Source organism: Thrips palmi, unplaced genomic scaffold, assembly GCF_012932325.1.
Source record: "Thrips palmi isolate BJ-2018 unplaced genomic scaffold, TpBJ-2018v1 HiC_scaffold_1, whole genome shotgun sequence".
Lineage (NCBI taxonomy): Eukaryota > Metazoa > Arthropoda > Insecta > Thysanoptera > Thripidae > Thrips > Thrips palmi.
In genome coordinates this window covers 2,228,410-2,250,552 of record NW_023144620.1, presented here as the reverse complement: position 1 = coordinate 2,250,552, position 22,143 = coordinate 2,228,410, and the positions used below count along the sequence as shown (strand labels likewise).

The window sequence follows — 22,143 nt, the reverse complement described above, 5'->3', positions numbered from 1 at the left end:
TGGCACCTCCATGGGCACCTGCCCGCCGCGGGCCCGCGGGCCCAGCAGGCGAGCCAGCAGGCCGGACCCAGGAACTACTACCCTGCCGCCAACGGCGCCAACGACAGCCCTCCACAGGCACCGCAGGCCTCCCCGCGCTGAGCGCCGCCCCGGCGCAGTTCTCGGCGGGCCGCCTGGAGGCCGCCTGGAGGCCGCCTGGAGGCCGCCTGGAGGCCGTCTGGAGGCCGCCTGGAGGCCGCCTGGAGGCCGCCTGGAGGCCGCCTGGAGGCCGCCTGGAGGCCGCCTGGAGGCCGCCTGGAGGCCGCCTGGAGGCCGCCTGGAGGCCGCCTGGAGGCCGCCTGGAGGCCGCCTGGAGGCCGTCTGGAGGCCGCCTGGAGGCCGCCTGGAGGCCGCCTGGAGGCCGCCTGGAGGCCGCCTGGAGGCCGCCAGGAGGCCGCACGCGGGGTGGACGCTCCGGGCACGCTGTCCACGAGACACTGTCTAGTAGAGGCTGTCCGCTAGACACTGTCCGCAGGACGCAGGCCACTGGACACCACCTCAGCGCGGGGAGCGAACGGGGACGCCGTGCGGTGGGGTGCGTCGCTAGTCTCAGCATGTGCAGTGCTCCCGGTCGGCCCGTGAAGGACACTGGTAGCCGCACCGGGCCAAGATGTGATAATGACTTATTCAACAGGCGGCGAGCCGAGCCGCAGTGGTGCTGATAAGCTGTGTACATTTTAGTAACATTATACATTATTACGACTATTATTAATTTATGTCCATGTGTAACTAGCAGTCAAGTGGCCTCGTAGATGATGCGTTGGCAGAGAGGCTGTCCAGTCGTGTTCATTTTGGCCGGGAAGCGCGCGGCTGGCGTGCCTGTTTTGTCGTTATTTTGTTTTTTGTTTTCGTACAAACCTTGTTGTATGCCGCGTTACCGGTGACTGCATAGCTTTACTCTTCACTAGAAAGTGTTAGGCGAGGCCGCCTGCCTTCTCAGGGCACTTGTGGCCCTTTTCTTGTAAATCTTTCAATAGATGTGATTAAGCGATAGTTTATCTGTGTACCGTTTCTATCCGTACACATTCCTTTCTTTTAAGTGTAATGCATAACTATTTTGTTTTATGGTGCAATATTTTATTTGACCGGGATAGCGCCCGTGTTATGTAACCAATGAGATGGTTCGACGTAAGAACTTTGATTTTTGGTAAATACCCTTTCTTGCTAAACGAGGCATAGTTTTCCGTAGTTCCTGTGCTGAGAACGGAAATCGAAATGTGCGTCCCGTGGCGGCAAGTTCTCTCCTCTTTTTGTTTTACGCTCGAAGCCTTTCAAAGTGTGGAAATGAACCAACGAGAATCAGTTTCACTGCGATCCGTCCTCGGACGGTAAAACGCGAGTATTAGTTTGCGCGAGGGAATGCCCATTCGATATTTTCTTTCCGTATGGACGAACGAACTAAACTAATAATGGGTTTTCCCTTGTTTCTGCAATCTAACGACGAAATTTTGAGATTGATTTTGCTGCCTCGGCACTAACGCGAGAGAGACAAACTTTAATGTAGTAAAGAGTACAACTGCCAAAAGTCTTTGAGCGTGAAGATTATTGTTTAGTTATTGATTAAATCCATGTCAATTTGTTACCAACGAGTTTCGTATAAATAAATATATTTACTGTTTATTTCTTATTATTACCATTTATTAAAGTGATTATTATACGTGTAATTATTGTGAGATGGCCGTGCTACTGATGTGTAAATTATTAACATACCATATTGTTCCATTTATTAAGATTTATAGAGGACCGATACATTTTCAGCTATATGCGTAAATTCAATATTATTATCGTCACCATGAAATGAACACAGATGACTGTTACTGTGGTATGTTTCGTACAAGCTACTGCGATGTTATTTTTCTGTGTCTTTGTTTTAATGTCTCTGGGGACACATACTGCCATTCAGCAAAAATCGTGCAATCTCTGAATGGCAGGCTGTACGTTCCAGAAACAGTGTCTGTTCTCTGCCTAACATAAAATAATAAAAAAAACACGTAGGCAAACTATATTGGACTTGATTTTTTCCTGAATCTTCACCTATGCACTGAAAATCTACCGGCGTGACTTCGTGCCGCTGCGGGGGCGTGAATAAAGTGTCACGCCAAAAAACGGCATGACAGAAAAGTCACGCCAAAAATCGGCGTGACTCAAAAGTTCATGCCAATTTTTGGTGTGAATTTCTTGTTATGCCGTTTTTTGGCATGACTTGTCTCTTAAAACGCGTTGTCATTCACGCCAAATGAAGGCGTGACTCCCATGTCACGCCGTCTATCGTTGCAAATTTCGTGTCACGCCAATTTTTGGCGTGACTTTTTGTCACGCCATAATTTGGCCATCTGTCCGACCATTACCTTTTCAGTGTGAAAATTCGAAGAGAGTTTGAACCAGTTTCTTCGCGGTATCACTCAAGACAGATACAGAGCTTCCCTGAAACCAGGAATGCAATACAAACCTAACCCAATTGCCAAAGAATGCGTAAAAATTACAGCCTCAGCCAAGGGGTCCAACTCGAAAATCTGTGTAAGCTAAGATACTTACAATCCCGCAATCGTGCGTCAGAAACGCCTGTAAGAAGACAAATGGCACGACCAAATCATACAGTAGTCCAAACAACCCTATACAATCAAACAATCTGTGTACAGCAAAACTTTGAGTGGGGTACGCCTCGGCTTCAGCACTCCTATCCTTACCTAAATGCATAAGGAAATTTCCTCATTGTGCTTCGAAAAGCCCATTAGACCCTCAAGAGCATGGAAACGCTAGAATGAAGACTAACCTTAGTCTTGTCAGTGTCAAACTTGCTAATAAATAATAATTATTGCATCTATAGAGTGCTCAGTTTGTTGTAAGTCATGCCACTGCCACCTGTGGCCACCAGGCGGCATTCCCTGCCAGGTCGCTGGCCCGCTCCATGCTGCGATACTCCACGCCGGACAATAATGGCGCCTCTGGCGCGGGGTGTTGCCCGTGGTGTGGAGTATCTCCGGGGTATAAGGGAGTATCTGCAGAGGGTGCGGGGTATCGTCTGTGTTCCAGGCAGGACGCCCGACCAAAATGTAAGAATCGTGCCTAATCAGTTGTATTGCCTGCAGATAAATTGCTGGTGGCAACCCGAGTGAATTGTTTATGACAGGGGTGACAAGATTTTAAAACGATTTAAGTTTTGAGGTAAGCTTACACTGGTAAAAGTAAGGCGTACTATTACGCCCTTCGTGAAGCGTACAGCCAGTACGCCCTTCTTCAAGCGTACAAGAGTTCATGCGCTCCTTTCTTCCTATCTAAATGCATGGGGGAATTGGCGTGACTTTTTGTCACAATACAATTTGGCCATGTGTCCGACCATTACGTTTTCAGTGCGTCCTACGGCCACCGATATCGCCCTGGGCATTCCCCTTGAGCAGCTTCTGCGCGTTCTCTATCGTAATCATCAGAGAAAAACAGGAAAAATACAACACGCTCAGATAGAACAAACTAACGGACTTCACAGTTGGGCGCGAGGGGGTAAACACTCCGAGAAACCGTGTACAGAGTACTCGGTATTACGCTGTATTACGGGGATATTTCACGTGTATTACGGCATTAATATGCCAAAATTTGGCACATTTGGCCCAAAAATGGTATTACAATTACGTGTATTACGCGTAATACACAGTTTTTGTGTACAGGGTATTACACGAGGGTTTACCCCCTCGGTTGGGCGCCGTGACATCCGGAGGCCTCAACGCCACATCGTAGGACGTAATCGAGGACGTCATCGGGGACCTCGCGGCGTAGCAGGAAAGTGATAACAATCTGCGAATCGCCAGGTGTGGTAGGCTCGTAGGGATGGTTGTGGACATTATAAACCGCGAGTCAATCCAATGCGCATCAGTTTCTGTCCTGCAGTCCCACGCGGCGCTCGCGGAGAGACCGAACAGCATCGACCGAAAAGTAAGCCAAGCGTCAAATTTATGGAAATAAGCTCAACATATTTTTGTTCACTTCACGTCCCAAGGGGACTCGTTACCGAAAACGAGTGAAGTATTACAGATATTAGGCCAATATGAACTTTAAGCAGTGGCAAACAAAGTGTAAATGGACTCACTAAACCGAAGGCTTTGAGGACATGACGTAAAGATGTCATGCAGTGACACATCTCGCTTTAATGCACAGACACAGCACTACCGTGAGATACATCTTCAAGATGCCCTTTGCTAGTGTATGTGGGAGTATTTCAGTTTGCGGGCAAGGCCAAAGCATTGCGGTGCGATGAGAACTCGTTCAATCCGGTTCAATCGCGCAACACATCAATTGGGTGCAATAATCATAGCGCATGGATTGGCAGTGTGTATTGAATCTGACACGACTGTGATAATTTTCCTACCAAGATTTTGATACGAAAATTACCCATAATCAGATTTTCATTGTCTGTCGAAAAACTTTTCTTAACTTTCCCGCAACTTACGTCTTGTCTAAATGTCTTTCACGTTGCAATTGCTGGTGTGAAAGATGAACTGTAAATAACCCAGCGCTGCGTCACACGCCCGGTTCCGACACTTGTTCCCAACCATCAACATTTCGTTTCACTGATGTTTACCGAACCTTTTTCCCCTTTCAGTGACGTTCTGGTGCCTGGAATGCAACGCAGAGGCCAACGCCGTGTGTGTAGAGACACATGGCATCAAAAAGATGACCATGGAGCAGCGGGCCAAGGCATCGGTCGCGCCAAAGCCAGCAGGGCACGAGACACCACCCAAGTCACTACCAACGGGGGCCAAGGGATGGTTTGGGTGGAGGTAGCTCTCCCAAGAGTACAGGCTTCCAGCAGGTTCTTGAAACTCCGCTTACAGAAGGACGCGCCCAAGAATTGGCCCATCAATTGGCGTTTGGGCAAATGTTTGCCAGCTTGGTGCCGACCCTCACACCAACCTTAGCGGCTCGTCGCACTATGATCCAGCGGGGTATGGCCGAGGGAAACGCCCAGGAGGGCCTTGGTGGCATGGTGGGAGGCATGGGCGGCATGGGTGGCATGATGGGAGGCATGGGTGGCATGGGCGACATGGGTGGTATGGGTGGTATGGGTGGCATGGGTGGTATGGGCGGCATGGGTGGCACGATGGGCCGCGGCCGCTTCATGTAACACTTTTTCGGATTGCTGCCCAAAACACGACGATGCTCCCATTTTCATGTCACTGGGACAATGTGAGGTCAAAATTTCGTCAAAAACTAATCTATTGGGTACTATGAACTTATTTCTTAACACAGACTGCGATTTGATAATTTTATGATGGATTGTCATTTCCTGGATTGTATACTCACTGGAGCATCATTGGAATTGTCACCTCAAGAGCTGTGGACCTATTCAAAGAGCCCAGAGCCTTACCACGGCGGCGCATGTACGTGGAAGACATGTCAATTTAAAAAAAAAATGAAATGTGACACTGTTGTTTGCCGTAGCACACTTACAAGGCAATGTATTTGTACACATCAAAATCTTCCCGATCAGAAAAAAATCTGAGAACAAATTAAATGTACTAATAAAAGCTGCCTCACTTTTCCAATCCACCATCCTTTATATCCCAATGAACTCGGCTTGATCAGAAAACTACTGTGTGTTCTTCACAGGCCCGAGCACAAGCCTACGTGTGCTTGCCAACAGACATTTATCGGTCACGTACTGCGTACCTCTCTCATGGCAAAAGAAGCACCTGGCAGTCCTTGGCCCACCCAGTAAAACGGGACCTCTTTTCCAGAAGCCGTCTGGGAGCAAAGGCACTTCTTTCGCAACAGTGTCACCCATTCATTAAGTTGGGGGTTCGTCCACAAATAACGTAACGTCTCCTTTCCCTCTTGCACTCACGGGCAGTCCGTAAAGGGGCATTGCAACAAGGACAGAGCCAAGCGTTACGTAATTTGTGGACGGCCCTATGATTGATAGCATTTTCGGCATTGGTCAAAATATCTCCATAAGGCTCCCCAACTTTCAGAGGTGAGTTACAAAGACAGCTGCACCACAGAGAAGTTTTCACGCATAGTATTGAGAATCTTCCGGCTGCACTCTAAATGTCTTACAAAGAAATTTCCCATATTACGAAGGAAATGGCGCAAGTTTAATACGAAGGTGGTTTTTCTTCGTATTACGAAGGTTTTTCTTTGTATATTACAATGAAAAAGCTAAAAAGATTCGTATTACGAAGGAATATTGCTTCGTATCATGCTTGCGCCGAATTCACTGTAACATGCGAATAACATAGATCAAATTTCATTGTGAGACATTAAGAGTGTGGCCGTACATACCCCACGTCAGCAGCAGCGCACGGGGTATCGTCCCTGCGATGCAAGACCCGCTATCATCACGGCGATAGCTGCAGTGTACTGATAGCGCGCCAGGTATTGGCACGTCTGCAGTCAACTCCCGACATCAGCGGGTGTACCTTTTTTGCCGTTCAACGTCTTTAGGACTGGTGGGTGAGTGGCGAAGTCTTGCCCGCTGTTTATACATCGGCGACACTTCCGAGCTTGGCACGGAAAGCAATAAAAGGGTTGTCCTTGCTGGTCTAGTTCAATGATTCGTGTCAGTGACGTCATCTGTGCATTACTGCCACCGCGTGCTGGCCAAGGCGTTCCCAGATTACGGCAATGGACACGGATCGCGGCGTGATACACACTGAATGTAACGGGTGCAGTTCCTTATGCGCAAATGAACTTTTTGTACGATTTCCACATGGGAAACTGGACACGTTTACCCATTTCTGTGCAAAATTGCGTCCCACGAGTTGAACGAAAAGGTTGTCTGCACAAACAAAACTGTGGCATCTCGCACAAAATGTGTACAAAACCACGTGGTGTGTGTCGCAAAACTGGAGCGCTCTCTGCCAAAGAGTCCTTTTCAGCCCGGGGAGGATGGCGGACTCGCTGGAACGGTCCCTCGAGTGCGAGGTGTGCTGCGAGCAGTTCGACCTGGCGACGCGGCGGCCGAAGCTCCTGTCCTGCGGCCACACGGTCTGCTTGACGTGCGTGGTGGGCATCCGGGACAAGGCGCGGGACGCGCGCAGCGACGCCGAGACGGCCTTCCTCTGCCCCATCGACCGGAAGGTAGTGTGGGCCAGAAGACCGGCGGGGGCGGGCAAAACTCTAGACGCGTCTTGAGCTCCAGAGTCACTAAATGGGACTCGAACCGACCGTGTGACCCCACCAATGGTTTCCTAGTTATAAGAGCAATTCATTGGTGGGGTCACACGTTTGATTCGAGTCATGCTTAGCGACTCTGAAGCTCAAAACGTGTATGGGATTTTGACCGCCTCCACCGGTCTTCTGGCACTCTGTGCGCCGCTTGAGGTCAGAATAAAAACTAGTGCAAGCGAAGACCGCGAAAATAAAGCGTTTCAAAAAAGCAAACAAAACAATTTTTTATTTGGCGTTACAGGAAACGCGATGCAAACCAGAGGAGCTCAACGACAACTACTACATCATGTCTTTGATCCAGGAACTTCCTAAACCCGAAAAAGCGAGGTATGAAGCGGCGCTGCATTCCGTAGAACTGCCACCCTTATTCAACCTGAAATAGTGGTCTTGAATCAAAGAAATATTCTTGCCCAGTAAGAACATTGCTTTAAAACAGTGGATTTTGGCTTCCTGTTCCCCTGTTCTCCTATTCTCAACTTGCAAAGGACGCCCGAAGAACACGAAACAGTCAAAGGACGTAAGAGTAACGTCAAAATGATGCTTTTTCTGTCGAAATTTTGACTAAAATTTGTCATATTGACATCAAAATGACGTTCTTTGGGCGTATTATGAACTTGTTGTTCGCAAAATTTTAGAGTATAGACAGAGCCCTATTTGCCGACAGGGGCGCTGGTGGCGGAAGCAGTGCCAGGTTCTGGTGCCTGGACTGCAAGGCGGTGGCGGACCCCGTCTGCGAAGACAAACACGCCCTCCGCCGGCTGCACCAAGAGCGGGCCAAACAGATGAAGCCCACCTTGGACCTGCTGGAGCGCGCCGTCAGCACGCAGCGCCGCCTGGCGGACAAGCTGAAGGCCGTGGAGGCCGGCGTCAGGGACTTCGCGAAGCTGCAAGTAGGAGGCCCCGTGAACGAGACTACCCCGTCGGGGCATTTCCGAATGTTTATGTACTTTTATTTTCAATAACTATGCCCATCAGGCTGCAAAAATTCCTTCCATGGAGTTTAAGAAATGCAAACCGGAGACAATATTGCTTGTGGTGGCGTACACTTCGCAAAATGCTTCGGTTTCGCCTAAAACGCTTTTAAATCAGCAGTAACGTATACTGAGGAAACCATACAAACTATTTTGGGCCTTACAAAGAAAAGTAGTTTGTATAACAAAGTATTTTGAGCATACATAAGCTTACAAAGAAAATACTTCGTAATTTACGAACGATTTCTTCGTAACAAAGTGTTTTAGTTTGTTATATGTATGCTCCAAATACTTCGTAAGGTTTTAAGAGTGTAGCAGAAGTAACCGTGGTTTCCAGAATGATGCGCCTAGAAAATTAAGCAAGGTCGTGAAAATCAGCACCAGTTTTTGAAAGAAGTCAAAACCGATCTGTTGGCAATCGATCACTGAACGTTCCGCTGTGAATTCAAAATTCACTTTTACAGTGTTGCGCATTTTGTCCTTCCAGGTGGCCGAGACCGCGGCGGCGGCAGCGAGAGGGCAGGAGGTTCTGACGCGCCTGTACGACGGCCTGGATCTCGTGGGGCCCGAGTGGGACCTCGTGGAGGCCGACGTGGAGAAGGCCCGCCAGGAGAGCGAGGCAAGGTAAGTGAGCCGCCATCCAGCCCTATTTCATGGTCAATGTAGGTCAATGTAATTTCTGATTTCTACATGATCTTTGACAATTTTATCTTAAAAACGATCAAAATTACGCATAGCTAAAGAGAAAATGGTTCAATTTACGTCTGCTCAAAAAATCTTTACAAGGAAGAGAATGAAAAGTCTATATGAGACAGAGTGTGCGCAGGTGTTGACAGCCGCCCCTTCACTGTGAAAATATGAGTCGTCACTTGATGACAATTTCAAGGCTAATTTTCCTTACAAGGATGCCATTAATTCAATCAATGACATAGTAGTCACGCCCATGCAATAAGTATAGGAGCTTTGATGAAAATGTCATCAATTAGTGACGAGATTGTCATCATTTCGAAGTGATGAAAATGTCATCCACGTTTTTGTCATAAAGTGACAACAAATTTTCATTGTGGCTTTGGCGCAGGCTGGCCGCGGACGAGCTGACCCTGCAGCTGCTGGCGGAGGCCGGCACGTGGGAGGTGCGGGCGGCGGCGACGGGCGGCGGCCGCTGGACGGCCGACGTGGACCTCGGCGGCGACGGCGACGCCCTCGCCGTGGTGCGGGGCCTGCTGGTGCACTTGCAGCGCGCCGGCGTGCTGCGCCTCGACAAGGAAGAGGTAGAGCGGCACGGCGATCGTGGTGGAGGCAACCTCCGGTGGTCGCCGGGACGTCGTGGACGTTGGGGGCAAGAAGGGACTCGGTCTGTGCACGTGTGTCGTCGTGTCTGTCTGCATGTCTGTGTGGCTGTCTGTCTGTCCGTACTCATCTTCGTATGTGGATGTTTCATACGTGATGTTCTGGGACACTAATTTGATGTGCAACGACCACTCAAGAGAATTGGGCAGCAATTGTAGGAATCGGGACACCAAAATTCTTGTACAAATTGAGATTGGAACAGCTTTCAGCCGAGTAGTGAGAATTCTCTATGGCATGAAAACTACGCACCCTGGAAATATTTCACAGTATAGTAGCTATAGAAAAAATCAATCATTGTAAATTTTGATGAAAATTAGCAGATATTTCACTCTAAATGTTGTACAGCGAAGATTCTCCATTATGGTGGTGCAGCTGACTTCATAACATACTATTAAGAATTCACTGTTCCTTATAGATATTTTGACCAATTTCGTTGGTATTATGGAGAGAATCTTCACCATAATATGTTGGTGCAGCCTTTCACCGTACAGTGTTCGCATAAGTGTCGCTTTGTTTCAAGACAAAAAACTTGGGTTGCTCTGGCTTTCTAAAAGCCTCCACCGTTCACTTTGTGTTGTGTGTTCATTGTAAACGTGCAGTGGGGACAAAGTGAAGTCAGTTCGTTACTTTTTATGTCTCAAGTTCAAATCTGATGCGCCGTGGTATCCAGAATATCTCATCCCATTGATTCTTCCCAACCTATGTTAGCAGAATGAAAGACACGCACACACTTTTTAGCTTAACCGACTAAATCCTGATTTGATGTGGACACACACGCCATAAAAATGAACAGCCCTTTCCACGGAAAGAAACTTTAGTTTCTCACATCAACGCTCAAAATTTTATTAATATACTGTTTCGCTTCCTTCGCAAAACTAGCAAAGTATTTAAAACCACAGAATCGGAAAAAAAATTTCCGAGAAACAACACAATTTGTTAGTTGTTCTCTGAGCGCCTTGCAGTTAGGCATCCCGTTCGCCACAGACGCCTCAGAGGTAGGCATCCCTTCGTGCTTCTGCGGAGCGTAGCTTGTGTGTTAGCCGGGCGTTGTGGCTCGTTGTGCGGCAGTGGGTGCTGCAGTGAACGGTAATGAGTGCACTGAAGCCCAAGTGTACATGTACACCCGGTACACGCTTTCTTACTCAAATTTAGTACTCCATCACCTGTCCATCACTTAAGTGCTCTGGTGGCAAAGCTTAGTGGTAACCTGTTTATGCCCTCCTCGTACTTGCTTCTGCCTTTAGCCTCGAACTCTTAAAAGCCCACAAAGCAACTGCTTCATAACTACGAAGAAAGTGAAGGCGTTGTAGAATTGCTTCCTATCATGAAGAAATGCTTCGTCTTACGAAGGATTTTTCTTCATAATACGAAGCATTTCTTTGTAGATTTACAATACCTTCATTTTCTTCGTATTACGAAACGGTTCGTCGTAAATTTTTTACTGTGCGATGGAGTTCGTGCGAAATGACATCGGCTCGAAGTAAAACCGATGGCATTTTCATCAACGTTTCGGACTCCTAATAATTGTATTAGCGATCTACGCTTAGACGAACCCACACTGTAGTTAGACAATACCGTACCTCTTTCTGTAGATTTCTGTGCTGTTTCGCCAGAGGTGAAATTCACTCTCCGGGGTTGGCATACAGGACATGAGCCCCGTCCCGTTTGAGCCCCGACCTGAGCCCCAACCTGAGCCCGGGTTGAGCCCTGACTTGAGCCCCGACCCAAGCCCCAGTTTTCAGAGCCAGGATTGAGCCCTGACCTGAGCCCCGTTTGAGCCCCATATGAGCCCCACTTGAGCCCCACGGCAATAAATCATGCAAAAATGCGTGATTTCAGGTCGTGGGGCTCAAATGGGGCTCAAGTGGGGCTCCCAGGTCGGGGCTCAGACCATCGGGGCTCAAACGGGACGGGGCTCATGTCCTGTATGCCCCGGGGTTAACGTGCCGTGCACACCACTCGAGACACCAACGCTAAAAAAGTGTTCACATCGTTTCAGCGGGTTCCCGATGAGGAGGCAACGAGCAAGGCCCAGGAAGACGCCGTGCCGACACCCACGCCGCAACCGCGACAACAGCGGCAACCCCCGCAACCGGTGCAACCGCCACAACCACCGCAGCAGTTGCAACCGCCACAACCACCGCAACAGTTGCAACCGCCACAACCGCTGCAACCACCGCAGCAGTTGCAACCGCCACAACCACTGCAACCGCCGCTACAGCCGCGACCTCCACTACAGCTGCAACCGCCGCTACAACCACTACCGCCGTCTATCCCAGCGCGCGCCGTGCCGCCGAGCGACAACTTTTTCAGTTCGGTGACGGACGCCCTGCAGACGCTCACTGGCGGAAAGCGGACATGGACCCTGCAGGAGATGAGCAAGCGAACCGCGCGGGAGCTGCGCGCCGAGAAGGACGTCGCCTTGCAGAGCGACCTCCCCGACGTAAGGATACACCGCGAGAAAAAAGTACAGAAAAAGTACGGAACATGTCTGGTCAACAATTTGCCTGGACCGTCCGTACCTGCCCTACTAAGGAACTTCTGTACTATTTTTCCGTACCCGATTACGTGAGTTCTGATGGGACAAGTACGGACGTTCCGTACCTTTTCCGTACTTCCGTACAATGGGGTACTTTCGTAGATCCTGAAACGGAAGCAAGCAGACGCCATATCGGCCGGAAGCTCTCTTCAGGTCTAAAACTAGAGCCGAGCTGTACCAATATTGCTTGCAAAGCACATATGCACTGCAGATAAGTATCAAACGACTGTTAATGTTCAAGTGTGGCCGATACGTATGACTATCGCCCCTTTTCCATGTCAAGTTTTGATCTGCTTCCGCCAACATGGCGTATGCGTGCTTCCGGTTCAGGATCTACAAAAGTACCCTATAGTACGGAAATTTTCACAGAGGACGCTTGCCTTGGCGGAACGCACACTGCAAATCCACCTGTGGGATAGTCTCGCACTGTTTGGCGTGGACCGATGGTCTCACGCTTCCAACGGGGAGACACTAACGTCTCACGCTTTCGAGTGTCTCCTGAAACGCAAGTGTGTTCTGAGCAGGTCTCGCTGAGGGGGCTGCGCTGCGACTGCGACCCCGCGTGGACCTGCGCGCTGCTCCTCAAGCTGGGGCCGAGGCTGCAGGACCTGGGCCTGGAGGGCGTCCGCGAGGAGCACGTCACGGCGCTGCGGGGAATGGCGAGCCTCCGGTCGCTGTCCCTCGAGTACCACGAGTCCACCGACCCGACCACGGGCATGTTCGGCACCGTTCTCTCGCGAACGCTGCAGAAGCTGGAGGTAAGCGCGCAGAAGTGCACTACGAAAACCTTACAAACTATTTAGAGGTTTACAAACAAAAGAAGCTACACAAGCCTGCACTATCAGAAAAGTCTATAAAGCGTTTGCTGCGTCTGAGAGACTGTTTACGCTCCAGTTGAACGTGCCCGTCCGCGACCTGGCGTACTGGCTTCGAAAGTGCCCGGCCGAGTCCGTGCGCATCGCCCTGGCCGACACCGTGCAGTTCTCGCACCTCCAGCTGTGCCAAATCCACGCGGCGGTGGCGGCCACGCCCGGCAACATGAAGGACGTGACCCTGGTGCGCGAGGTGAGGCCAAACCAGAGAGCAGCGCACACGGTCCTGTGCGTCAAGCAGTGCCGCGCCTTCAGCAAGTGGAGCAGAGTCAGCTGCAGCTCATGCCAGAATCCGACTGCCAACTCGGACCCAGCTTCGTCTTTACTTGACGCTGCCATCGGTCTGTTCCTTCACGCTTAAAACCTTAATTTAACTAATTTACTTTGTAATACGAATTAAGAAATAGGTCGTAAATTACGAAGTATTTTCTTTGTGAGCTTTGTGTATGGTCAATACTTTGTTACAACAAGCTGCTTTTCTTTGTGAGGCCTGAAATAGTTTGTAAGGTTTTCTCAGTGTTCTCATGGCGGCCTCCGGTACCTTTGTTATCAGGCGATAGCCCGCCGCGCTGTGTGATCGGTAGCCACCCCACTTTGTGTATCCCTTTCGTCCTTAGCTAAAATCAGTCATCTCTAGGCCTACATTTCAGTTACCTTGCCCGTAAGCTAACATTAAAATACAGGCTTTTCTGGCAAACCAATCAATAATCCATTCTGAAATTGGTCCTAAACCATTCTAAAGGGTGATGATTCGGACTGCGTTGAGATCCGAGCAGAATTGGTTACGATCTTACTGACTGAACAAATACAAGCGATACAACGCATGGCCAAATAAAAACACATCACTGTTTAAAAATAGGATGTAATTTTCATCAAATTTGAGCATGCAAACAATATTTGGTTAACACACCATCTAAGGAATTTTTCCATATCTTCGGGATCAGTTACAAGTTGTGTTCTTCAACGGGCACTAAAACACCCAAAATCACAAAAGACTCCTTCAATCAATGATTCTACTCTATATGGGTGCTGATGTGTTTTCTGAGATAACTTTCATCGCTAAAATATATATTGCACTTAGCGCACGAAAACCTTTCCTTCATATGAACTTGGGAAAGGTGCTTTATAGACCACATATCACGAATTTTTTTATTGCAAACTGTGCAGTCTAAAGGCTTCGCCTCTGAGTGAATTGTGTTACGATGGCGAGTAAGGGCGCCCTTATTATTAAACCTTCGACGGCAAACCTTGCACTCAGACGGTTTCTCCCCTGTATGAATACGGAGGTGGTTATTCAAATTTCTTGCACTACTAACCCTTATATGGCAAACTGAACACTCAAATATATTATTCTCCCCTGTGTGAGTCTTATGATGTTCCACGAGGTTCCTCTTTCTAACAAACTTCTTTCCGCAAATTGTGCACACGAACGAATCCTCTCCTGTGGTTTTAATGTGTGTTTCAAATTGCTGTAATGTGTGAAACTTTTGATGGCAACTTGAGCACTCATACACTTTTTGATGGAGAGCGAGGTGAGTTTCCCATTCTCTGGCCGAAAAGTTCTTATGGCAAATCTCGCATTGAAATAGCTTATCCCCAGTAGGGTTACCTGAAACTTTGCATTTAAAAGGAATGTCGTCTGAATGTATTCGTGAATGGTGTTTAAGCTCGGCAGCAGTGCTAAACGCGTTGCTGCATACTTGGCATTCAAACAAACCCCCGCCTGTATGGGTTCTAAAGTGAATTTTGAATGCCGCTGCCGTCCTAAACGTGTAACTGCAAACTTTGCATTTTAGCAGAGTCTCCCATTGATGGATTTTTGAGGAATGGTTTCTGAGTCCCCTTTGTGAACTAAAAGTCCTTTTGCAATCTTTGGACTTGAGATAATTTTCGGGCTGCTTTTGTACAGTGTGCGAGGGGACGTGCGCCATCAGCTCGGATATGGATGGGAACTTAGCGGCGCATTGTGAGCATTTGAGGCCAATTATTCGGGCTTGGACTGGAGCAGTCTGAAACACGCAACAGGTTACTCATTGACAAAGTGCACTGCATTGGAAGATCTAAAAAGTAAGTTATAGGTGCCATTTCCCGTGCCGGGCCTAGCGCTCTGTACCTTAACGCTTTGACGCTTCTGACTTCCGTACGCCCGTAAGAAACGAAACAGAGCACTAGCCGCGACACGCAAACGACACAAAACTTTGGCAACCTCATCCATGGCCCCTGCGAACAGCGAGGTAGGCAACCCAACCTACAGAGAAGAAAGCTTCTCGCCAGCGTGCCTACCCGCCAGGGGCCATAAAGCGACGCAGGCGCACTGAGAATCCAAACGCTGTGAGTATAGCGTCGTCAATTGGTGCGATACAAAATCATTGCACATGAGGTGCGATGCCTCCCCATTCCCCTGCATCAGCATAGGGCATTTTCGGGACGCATCGCACGTAAGGTGTGATATGGCTATCGCATTGCACGTATGGTGCGATATCTCAGCTGCATTGCACCATACGTGCTATACTCATAGCGTTTGGAATCTCAGTGCGCTGCCGACCGAAACTCTAGACGCGATCTGAGCTTCACAGTCGCCAAAAAGAACAAGAACCCAGCATGTGACCCCCACCAACAGATTCCTCGTTCGAAGAGCAATCCATTGATGGAGTCACACGTTCGGTTCCTGCCCCATTTCGCGAATCTGGAGCTCAAAACGCGTCCGGGATTTTGGCCACCTGCAGGGTACGCTTTGCGTTGGCCTGGCGGCAGCAAACTCACCCCGTGCTGCTGTACGCCCGCCCAGCTGGACTCCTCCTGTAGTTCCCCAGGCAGAGACAGGCCTGTGGCTTTCAAGTGGAGGTCCGGGCCGTCGTTGTGCTCGGCAGGAGGCTTCGCTGCCGGTAGCTCCGTTTGGACGGTCCGGTCCTGTCAATCAGTGAAACAACACACTGAACAATTGAGCGTTCTGCTTTTAGAAGCTACATTCTTATGGTGAGCCTACTTCCTATATGTGTTTTGCTTTCTAGAGCCGGAGAACAAGCATATACTGCAACAGGATACATGCTGTGCGTGTGTCCATCCGCCCGTGGAGTTCCCCTGGCCCCATATCCCTTCTTCAAGTTCGGTAATAACAGCCTCCGCAAGCACCGCTGGGCTTGGGATCAGCTGCTAGTGCAAATATTGCTTAACTAGCAATTGCTAAATTTAAATAATGGTATTTTAAGTATCTGTGTGACAGTGAAAAGGCATCTGTGGCAGTTTCAAGCCAACTGAAGAAATTCAGACTAGGTTCGAACTTTGGTTGAAAATTTTTATTTGGGAGATTAACTTAACATGACTGTTTAAATAAAGTCCTTCATTTAACACGCAGAGGACAGCCAAAACAACGTGCGAACGCGGATACTTTCCACTCGGTTTTCCAGTTTCTCCACATAATGAGCATCACAGATTACAACACATCAGAAACTATTTTCGGATGAACAAATAGCGAGTAAAACAGGGGATCTCTGCAGTTTAGGTCCACGAGACAAGATGTTTCTGACTATAACAAAAATTTCAAGAACGTTCAAACATGCTTCCAGTTTCATATATCAAATAAAGATGTAGACATACACATCATTTTAAAAATTAATCACCACAATTGCGTCTATCTAGTTCATGTGTTCAGACCATTTTGAATGTGACATTCTCTTGGTAACTTCCGCAGAACGCTAGATTAATTTAGACGCGCGTTTTTTGACACGAAATTTTAGAAAGGCTCGCCGGTTCCTGCAGTGAGTGGATGACGAGGTGTTTCCTAAGGTAACTTACATCACTGAAATGCATATCGCATACATTGCAGGTAAACTTTGTTCTCCTTGTATGTATATTAGGATCGAGATTTTTCTCTATCTGTAACTCATGATTCTCTCTGTCGGAAACTTTGCACTCATCATGCATTTGAATATGAATTCTATGAGCCGATTCTTCTTTTAATTCCACATTGCAATCCTTGTCTTCGACTGGGATCTTCTGAGACTCCTCCGAAGCATGGATTGGCATGAGTGCCCTTAAACTATTGTGACTATGGCATACTGAGCACACAACCTCGCCCTCAAACAGCGTTTCCTCTGAATGCATCCGAATGTTTCTTTCGAGGTGCCCTGGAAGCTGAAGGGCCGTATTGCAAACTTCGCATTTAAACGGCTCGTCCCTTTCATGGGTTCTAATGTGCGCCACGAGTGTCTGTGGCAAAGCAAACGTTTTATTGCAAAATTCACAGAGGAGGCGGTTCTTTCCTTCATGGGTCGTTCTTAAATGATATTTCAGTCCGGTTCGAGAACTAAAAGACTTGCTGCAAATTGCGCATCTAAAAAATTTGCCTATTCCGTGGTAACCAAGATGCAATGAAAGAAGGCTTTCATGGGTAAATTGCTTACTGCAAATTTTGCACTTGTAAGGCTCGCCCAGGGAATGGGTGCTAGTAACTTGAATACTTTGAGCAGATGCATCTCCAAAGTTACAAGGATGTCTGCTAGCTGGCTTCTCTGTCTCGGTTCTCAAGCCAAGGTGTTTTTCTGTTTGTTCTACTTCACCGAACTTTACATTAAGATCCTCTAGTTGAGAAAGTTCATCACTTAACTTAAGTTTTCTGGCAGGTGCCTTCTTTGCGTGGATTCTAAAATTGGCTATGAGATGCTCTGAAGCTGTAAAATTCTTACGGCAAACTGTGCACTTTATTGGCTTCTCAGCCACATGAGATTGAAAATGCATTTTGAGGAAGTCTGTTTCATCGAACTTGAGCCGGCACACTGCGCACTCGAATGGCATCTCACCTCGCCGGTAAGTCAGGCGTCCCTCCAGTTTCTCCGCTTCACTTAAAGTCACGCGAACCGAGCACTCCAGTGGCTTCTGTTCGGTGTGGGTGCGGACACTCGCAACCATTTTGGACAAGGATGGGTAATCAGCGGCACACGCAGCGCACTGGGCCACATCTTGCTCCGACGATGTCCTGTGAAGTTGTCCGATCATTTGCTTGTCCACTGAGTGAGTCCTTAAATGGGCAGCGAGGAGCGCTGCGCGACCGAACCCCATATCGCACACCTTGCACACAAACATCCTCTCCCTTCTGAAATGAGCGATGAGAGACTCCGTGGCTGTAAATTTCTCGTGGCAAACTGAACACTTTCTCTTAAAGGGCTTCTGAAAAGCATGCGATATCAAGTGCTTCTCGAGGTCTATCACAGGCAACTTCGTGTGGCAAAACGTGCACTCGAGGGGCGTGGCCGCGTCGCGGACGCCAAAGCGTCTCCGCAAGTCCATCACTTCACTTAACTTCACACACACTGTCCACTGCATTGGCTTCTTCCCCGTGAGGGTGGGCACTTTCACAACCATCTTGGCCAGGGAGGGGAAGTCGGCGGCACACTTGCCGCATTTGTCGGGCGTGCTTCCCTCGAGTTGTGAGGCGATCTGGAACACCGAACAGCTACGTGACCCTTTGACGATGGCGAGAACAACATTTGGCTCAGAACTGCGAGCCATTATACCCGGGTACGGAAGCAGGGGAGGGCCAAAGGAGTTTTTGCACCTCTCATAGCACCTAGCCAGGCTATGAAAGGTAGGAAAAGAGCCATGCTTCGCCCCTGTAAGTAGGCAAAAAGTGCTACTTTGCCCCACGAAAAGACTGCCCCTGGATCCGTCACTGTATCCGGGGGGCAATGCCCAGTGCGATCCACCGGCCCTACGTACACTGTGAGAAAACAACACGAAAGGTAGCGATGTTTGTGAGCAATTGTATGAGCAAATAATGTGAGCTCACAATTGTGTGAGCAAATAATGACGTTTAATGAAAAATAATGCCAGAAATGTCATTAAATTTCATTCATTTTTAACAGTAAATTTCGTTTCTATAACGCGTGTTCCCATTTATTTGAAACTGATCACTGCATTTTGATAAATAAAATAATCCGAAAAAAAAGTATAGCACCCCTTGAGAGGAATTCTGCCCCAAAATTACAAAATTTCTAACCATATTTTAAAATAGAAATTTGTAAAACGAAACTTCTTTCAAAACAGATCTGCTGTGAATGGATCTCTCAGCGCCCCATCTACACATATTTATTCACACAACGTTGAGATAAAACTTGAAAGCGCGACAATATTCAACCACTCCTGTTCCAAAACCAACACGCCACGTGATGGTGATTCGGAACGTCGGAAGCTCTGAGGGCGTGCCACGAACGAGCAGCCGAGGGACGCGCCTACGAGGTAGGCAACCCAACCTGCATGGACGCACGCTTCTCGCCAGCGTGCCTGCGCCGCCAGCAGACTGATTCTGAGAGTCGTTTTCGTCGCTCTGTCTCTCTAGCACCCATAGGGAACGCCTGTGAGTGCGAGAGAGACAGAGAGACGACCGTCTGAAACAGTCTGTCTGCAGGGGCCATGAGACGATGGCCTGACGACGGGGAACTCACCTCATGGTGCTGTGCGCCGCTTGCGTCGCCAGTCTCCTCCGCCAGATCGATGGCACTGGAGTCAAGCTCCTGGAGGTGCTGCTCTGGTGGAGGCTCTGCTGCCCTCAACTCCCTATGGACTGTCGGGTCCTGTCGCTCAGAGCGGGCCGGCGAACTCCGTCGCTCCTCTCGGACTGGCCCGTCCTGTCAACCAGAAAACACACGCATTTTTTCAGAAATGATGACGAGAACGTCCCATTTTTTGGGGTGTTCTAGGGTCAGTTGGGGTAATTATGGGACACGGGGTAAAAATGGGACAGCTGATTCTTGGTCAAGGATTTACATTTTTGAACTCGTGCCATGCGAAATGTGATGTTTTTATTGTGAAAATAACATTTGGTATGGCATGAGTTCCAAAATTTCAAACAATGACCAAGAATCAGCTGTCCCATTTTTACCCCGTGTCCCATAATTACCCCAACTGACCCTACTATCGCTACGCATGGCAAATATACAAATGGTTATTTTAATTGTACTCCATTCTTCAGAATACTGATCATGTGCTAAAATATTTTTCTGAAGAGTAGAACGTGGATATTTCTCAATCTGACCTGACAGCAGTCACCAGCCCAGTTGATGTTAATACCTAAGATCAAATGAGGCGACATTTTACTTTCTTTGAACTCGGCTTTGATTCTTGAAGTTGGTGAAAAATACATAATTTCAGGATTGATCTCTCGGAACCATTTTCATGGCAATAAACTTTCTGCCGCAAATGTATTTTTAATTTTTAAAAATAAAAATAATGAATACAGAATTTGTGACATTTCACATTAGACAGTGTTCATGGAGCACACAATATAGATGTTAGGTGAGGGCACTTGTTCGCTGCTTTGAAGGTTTGAAACTCAAAGCCGGCATCAGAGCTCAGGTCTGAGTGTACATAGCCTTGCATGACACAATGACGGCATTGAGACAACAAGTTGGTAAATTAATGGTGGTTGCAGCAGTGGATATTATGTGGACAATTTACAAAACAAGTAAGTGTGAGTCTTGGTCTGTGAGTCCCTTTACATTCTCTCAGAAGCAGGCTGGTTCCTCGATTCACATCCCATTTCATTCAGCTACTTATATTTGTAAAGGCTTGCCATGAAACAATGGATACGATGCTTGTTAACAATGAAAAAAGACAGTAGACTGTACTAAAACTTTGCATACGAGAATTTTTTTTGTATCGTACACAATATTAGCGGTCAGAGTTTTAAAAACACTGCAGTGTAAGCAAAAAAGGCTGACAAGGCTCAGCTCACAGAGATGTATCTCATCTCATAATTTTAATACCAACCCAAATTGTTCAAATAAAAACCGATGTTATAAAGGTTGAGTGTGACCAAAGAGTTTCACGTCCAGATTTCATGTGCCCTGGGACCATTTCTTGCATTTTTGTCTCTCAGTTCTCCACTGATAGCACCCGGTTAATTATTTTCTGCTCCTTTTAGTCAAACTTTAACTGAACATTAAGAGTTGATCAAAATGACACCTGTGTTCCTACAAATCTGACATCAAACTAACACTCACCATGTGCAAAACAAATACTGAAGACATGTCTCCCTAGGACAATGTCAGAGGGTAGAAACAATTTGTTTCATACCATCACCAAGCTTCACCTGCAAAGAAACAAACCACGAATTAGAAAATAAAGACATAAAATAACCTCTACAGAGAAATAAATTGAATCAAAGCATGACAAGTGCTTAGTTCACGAATTTAGGAGACAGACGAAACGTCCACAGTAACTTATAACAACATGTCACAGATACTCACTAGAGAAAAGTGGCATAAATAATTGTCAAACAGCAAAAGACCGGAATAGTGTCTTTCGCTCAATGCTTTCCAAATTCAAAAAGATAAACAACAGGCACCACTTTTGTTTGAGACGTGGTATGACTCTGGTATGAGAAATCTAGCGGCCGAAACGTACCTTGGTTTTGATTTGTGATGACAAATTGCGCGTTCGTTTCATGCTACCCTTGAATTTAACACTGAGTAACAGTTTTCTCGTGTCTGTGCAATTGTGAAACCTGAAGTCACCCGCTCAAGTAAGGTGATCTTTGAAACTTTGAACCGCGCGCGCATCGTTCTCTTCTTTGTTTGTTTCGCTTGTATAAAATGTGTCATGCAAGTTTTGTCAGATGATAAGGAAATGGTTTTGCAAAGTTAATTAACTTGGAATAAACTCAACTCAGTCACTTTTAACCTGGCTTGGCTACAAACCTCTTCACCCCTTACTTTGTTGTCATATCAGTTCGTCATGCCCATCAATAGATGACATCAATCAGTTGGACATAATGGGAATTTGTGCTCCCGTTTCAGATTTCTGAGGATGACTATAAAATGGAACTACGGCCCACCACCAGCTGTGTGTGTACATCAGTATGGAACAGTGAAAGGGACGACGACAGGTGAACAGTGAATCAAGGTATTGTAAATTAGTTAAAACCATGAAAGCATTAAATCTTTCAAGTTTTGAAGTACTATTTGGTAGGACGTCCATTTGAGAGCTTCAAGTTTCATGTGATCGTATTGGGCTCATCTTTAAAACTTATTTAGACACTCGTCCCAATAATACGAGTCGTCTATGTTTTTCAAAGAAATCTTGCTGTGGAGTCTAATGCTGACATCATTATGAGTGACTCTTAAATATTTTCATTGGTTGTCGGTGGGATGAGAACAGGTGGTGTGTGTCATCCCCTATGTCTCCTATGAACTTCAAACTATCCTCAGAGATTTGC

The 22,143-nt window shown here is 47.5% G+C and overlaps 2 protein-coding genes across 4 annotated transcripts; one reads left to right on the top strand and one right to left on the bottom strand.

Moving 5' to 3' along the window:
* Positions 1-3,787: 3,787 nt before the first annotated feature.
* Positions 3,788-14,292, top strand: LOC117653069 (RE1-silencing transcription factor-like). Of its 2 annotated transcripts, none has more exons than XM_034398560.1 (10): positions 3,788-3,966; positions 4,634-6,479; positions 6,909-7,110; positions 7,442-7,527; positions 7,865-8,090; positions 8,659-8,795; positions 9,250-9,442; positions 11,521-11,964; positions 12,585-12,818; positions 12,955-14,292. In XM_034398560.1, exons 3-10 carry the CDS (start codon positions 6,919-6,921, stop codon positions 13,291-13,293), a joined length of 1,851 nt encoding a protein of 616 aa, XP_034254451.1. In that variant the 5' UTR covers positions 3,788-3,966; positions 4,634-6,479; positions 6,909-6,918; the 3' UTR covers positions 13,294-14,292. The 2 variants fall into 2 exon arrangements, with proteins under 2 accessions (XP_034254451.1, XP_034254362.1); XM_034398471.1 differs by having other exon boundaries at positions 3,789-3,966; positions 4,634-6,483.
* Positions 13,779-21,333, bottom strand: LOC117652960 (zinc finger protein 26-like). 2 transcript variants are annotated; one of them, XM_034398348.1, is made up of 6 exons: positions 21,176-21,333; positions 20,930-21,018; positions 19,373-19,555; positions 17,732-18,368; positions 15,696-15,842; positions 13,779-14,941 (listed from the first exon to the last, which is right to left on the bottom strand). In XM_034398348.1, exons 2-6 carry the CDS (start codon positions 20,954-20,956, stop codon positions 14,886-14,888), a joined length of 1,050 nt encoding a protein of 349 aa, XP_034254239.1. In that variant the 5' UTR covers positions 20,957-21,018; positions 21,176-21,333; the 3' UTR covers positions 13,779-14,885. The 2 variants fall into 2 exon arrangements, with proteins under 2 accessions (XP_034254239.1, XP_034254149.1); XM_034398258.1 differs by lacking the exons at positions 13,779-14,941; positions 15,696-15,842 and having other exon boundaries at positions 16,220-18,368.
* Between the last annotated feature and the right edge of the window lie 810 nt (positions 21,334-22,143).

Bases quoted from the DNA above. Each gene is read 5' to 3' on its own strand.
- LOC117652960 (XM_034398258.1), bottom strand. From the start codon at position 20,956: ATGTCTTCAGTATTTGTTTTGCACATG. The intron at 19,556-20,929 runs GTGAGTGTTAGT...TCTGGTTGACAG, and splicing joins CAGTATTTGTTTTGCACATG to GACGGGCCAGTCCGAGAGGA. The intron at 18,369-19,372 runs GTGAGTTCCCCG...TCGGTGTTCCAG, and splicing joins GCGGCGCACAGCACCATGAG to ATCGCCTCACAACTCGAGGG.
- LOC117653069 (XM_034398560.1), top strand. From the start codon at position 6,919: ATGGCGGACTCGCTGGAACGGTCCCTCGAGTGCGAGGTGTGCTGCGAG. The intron at 9,443-11,520 runs GTAGAGCGGCAC...ACATCGTTTCAG, and splicing joins TGCGCCTCGACAAGGAAGAG to CGGGTTCCCGATGAGGAGGC. The intron at 12,819-12,954 runs GTAAGCGCGCAG...TTTACGCTCCAG, and splicing joins GAACGCTGCAGAAGCTGGAG to TTGAACGTGCCCGTCCGCGA.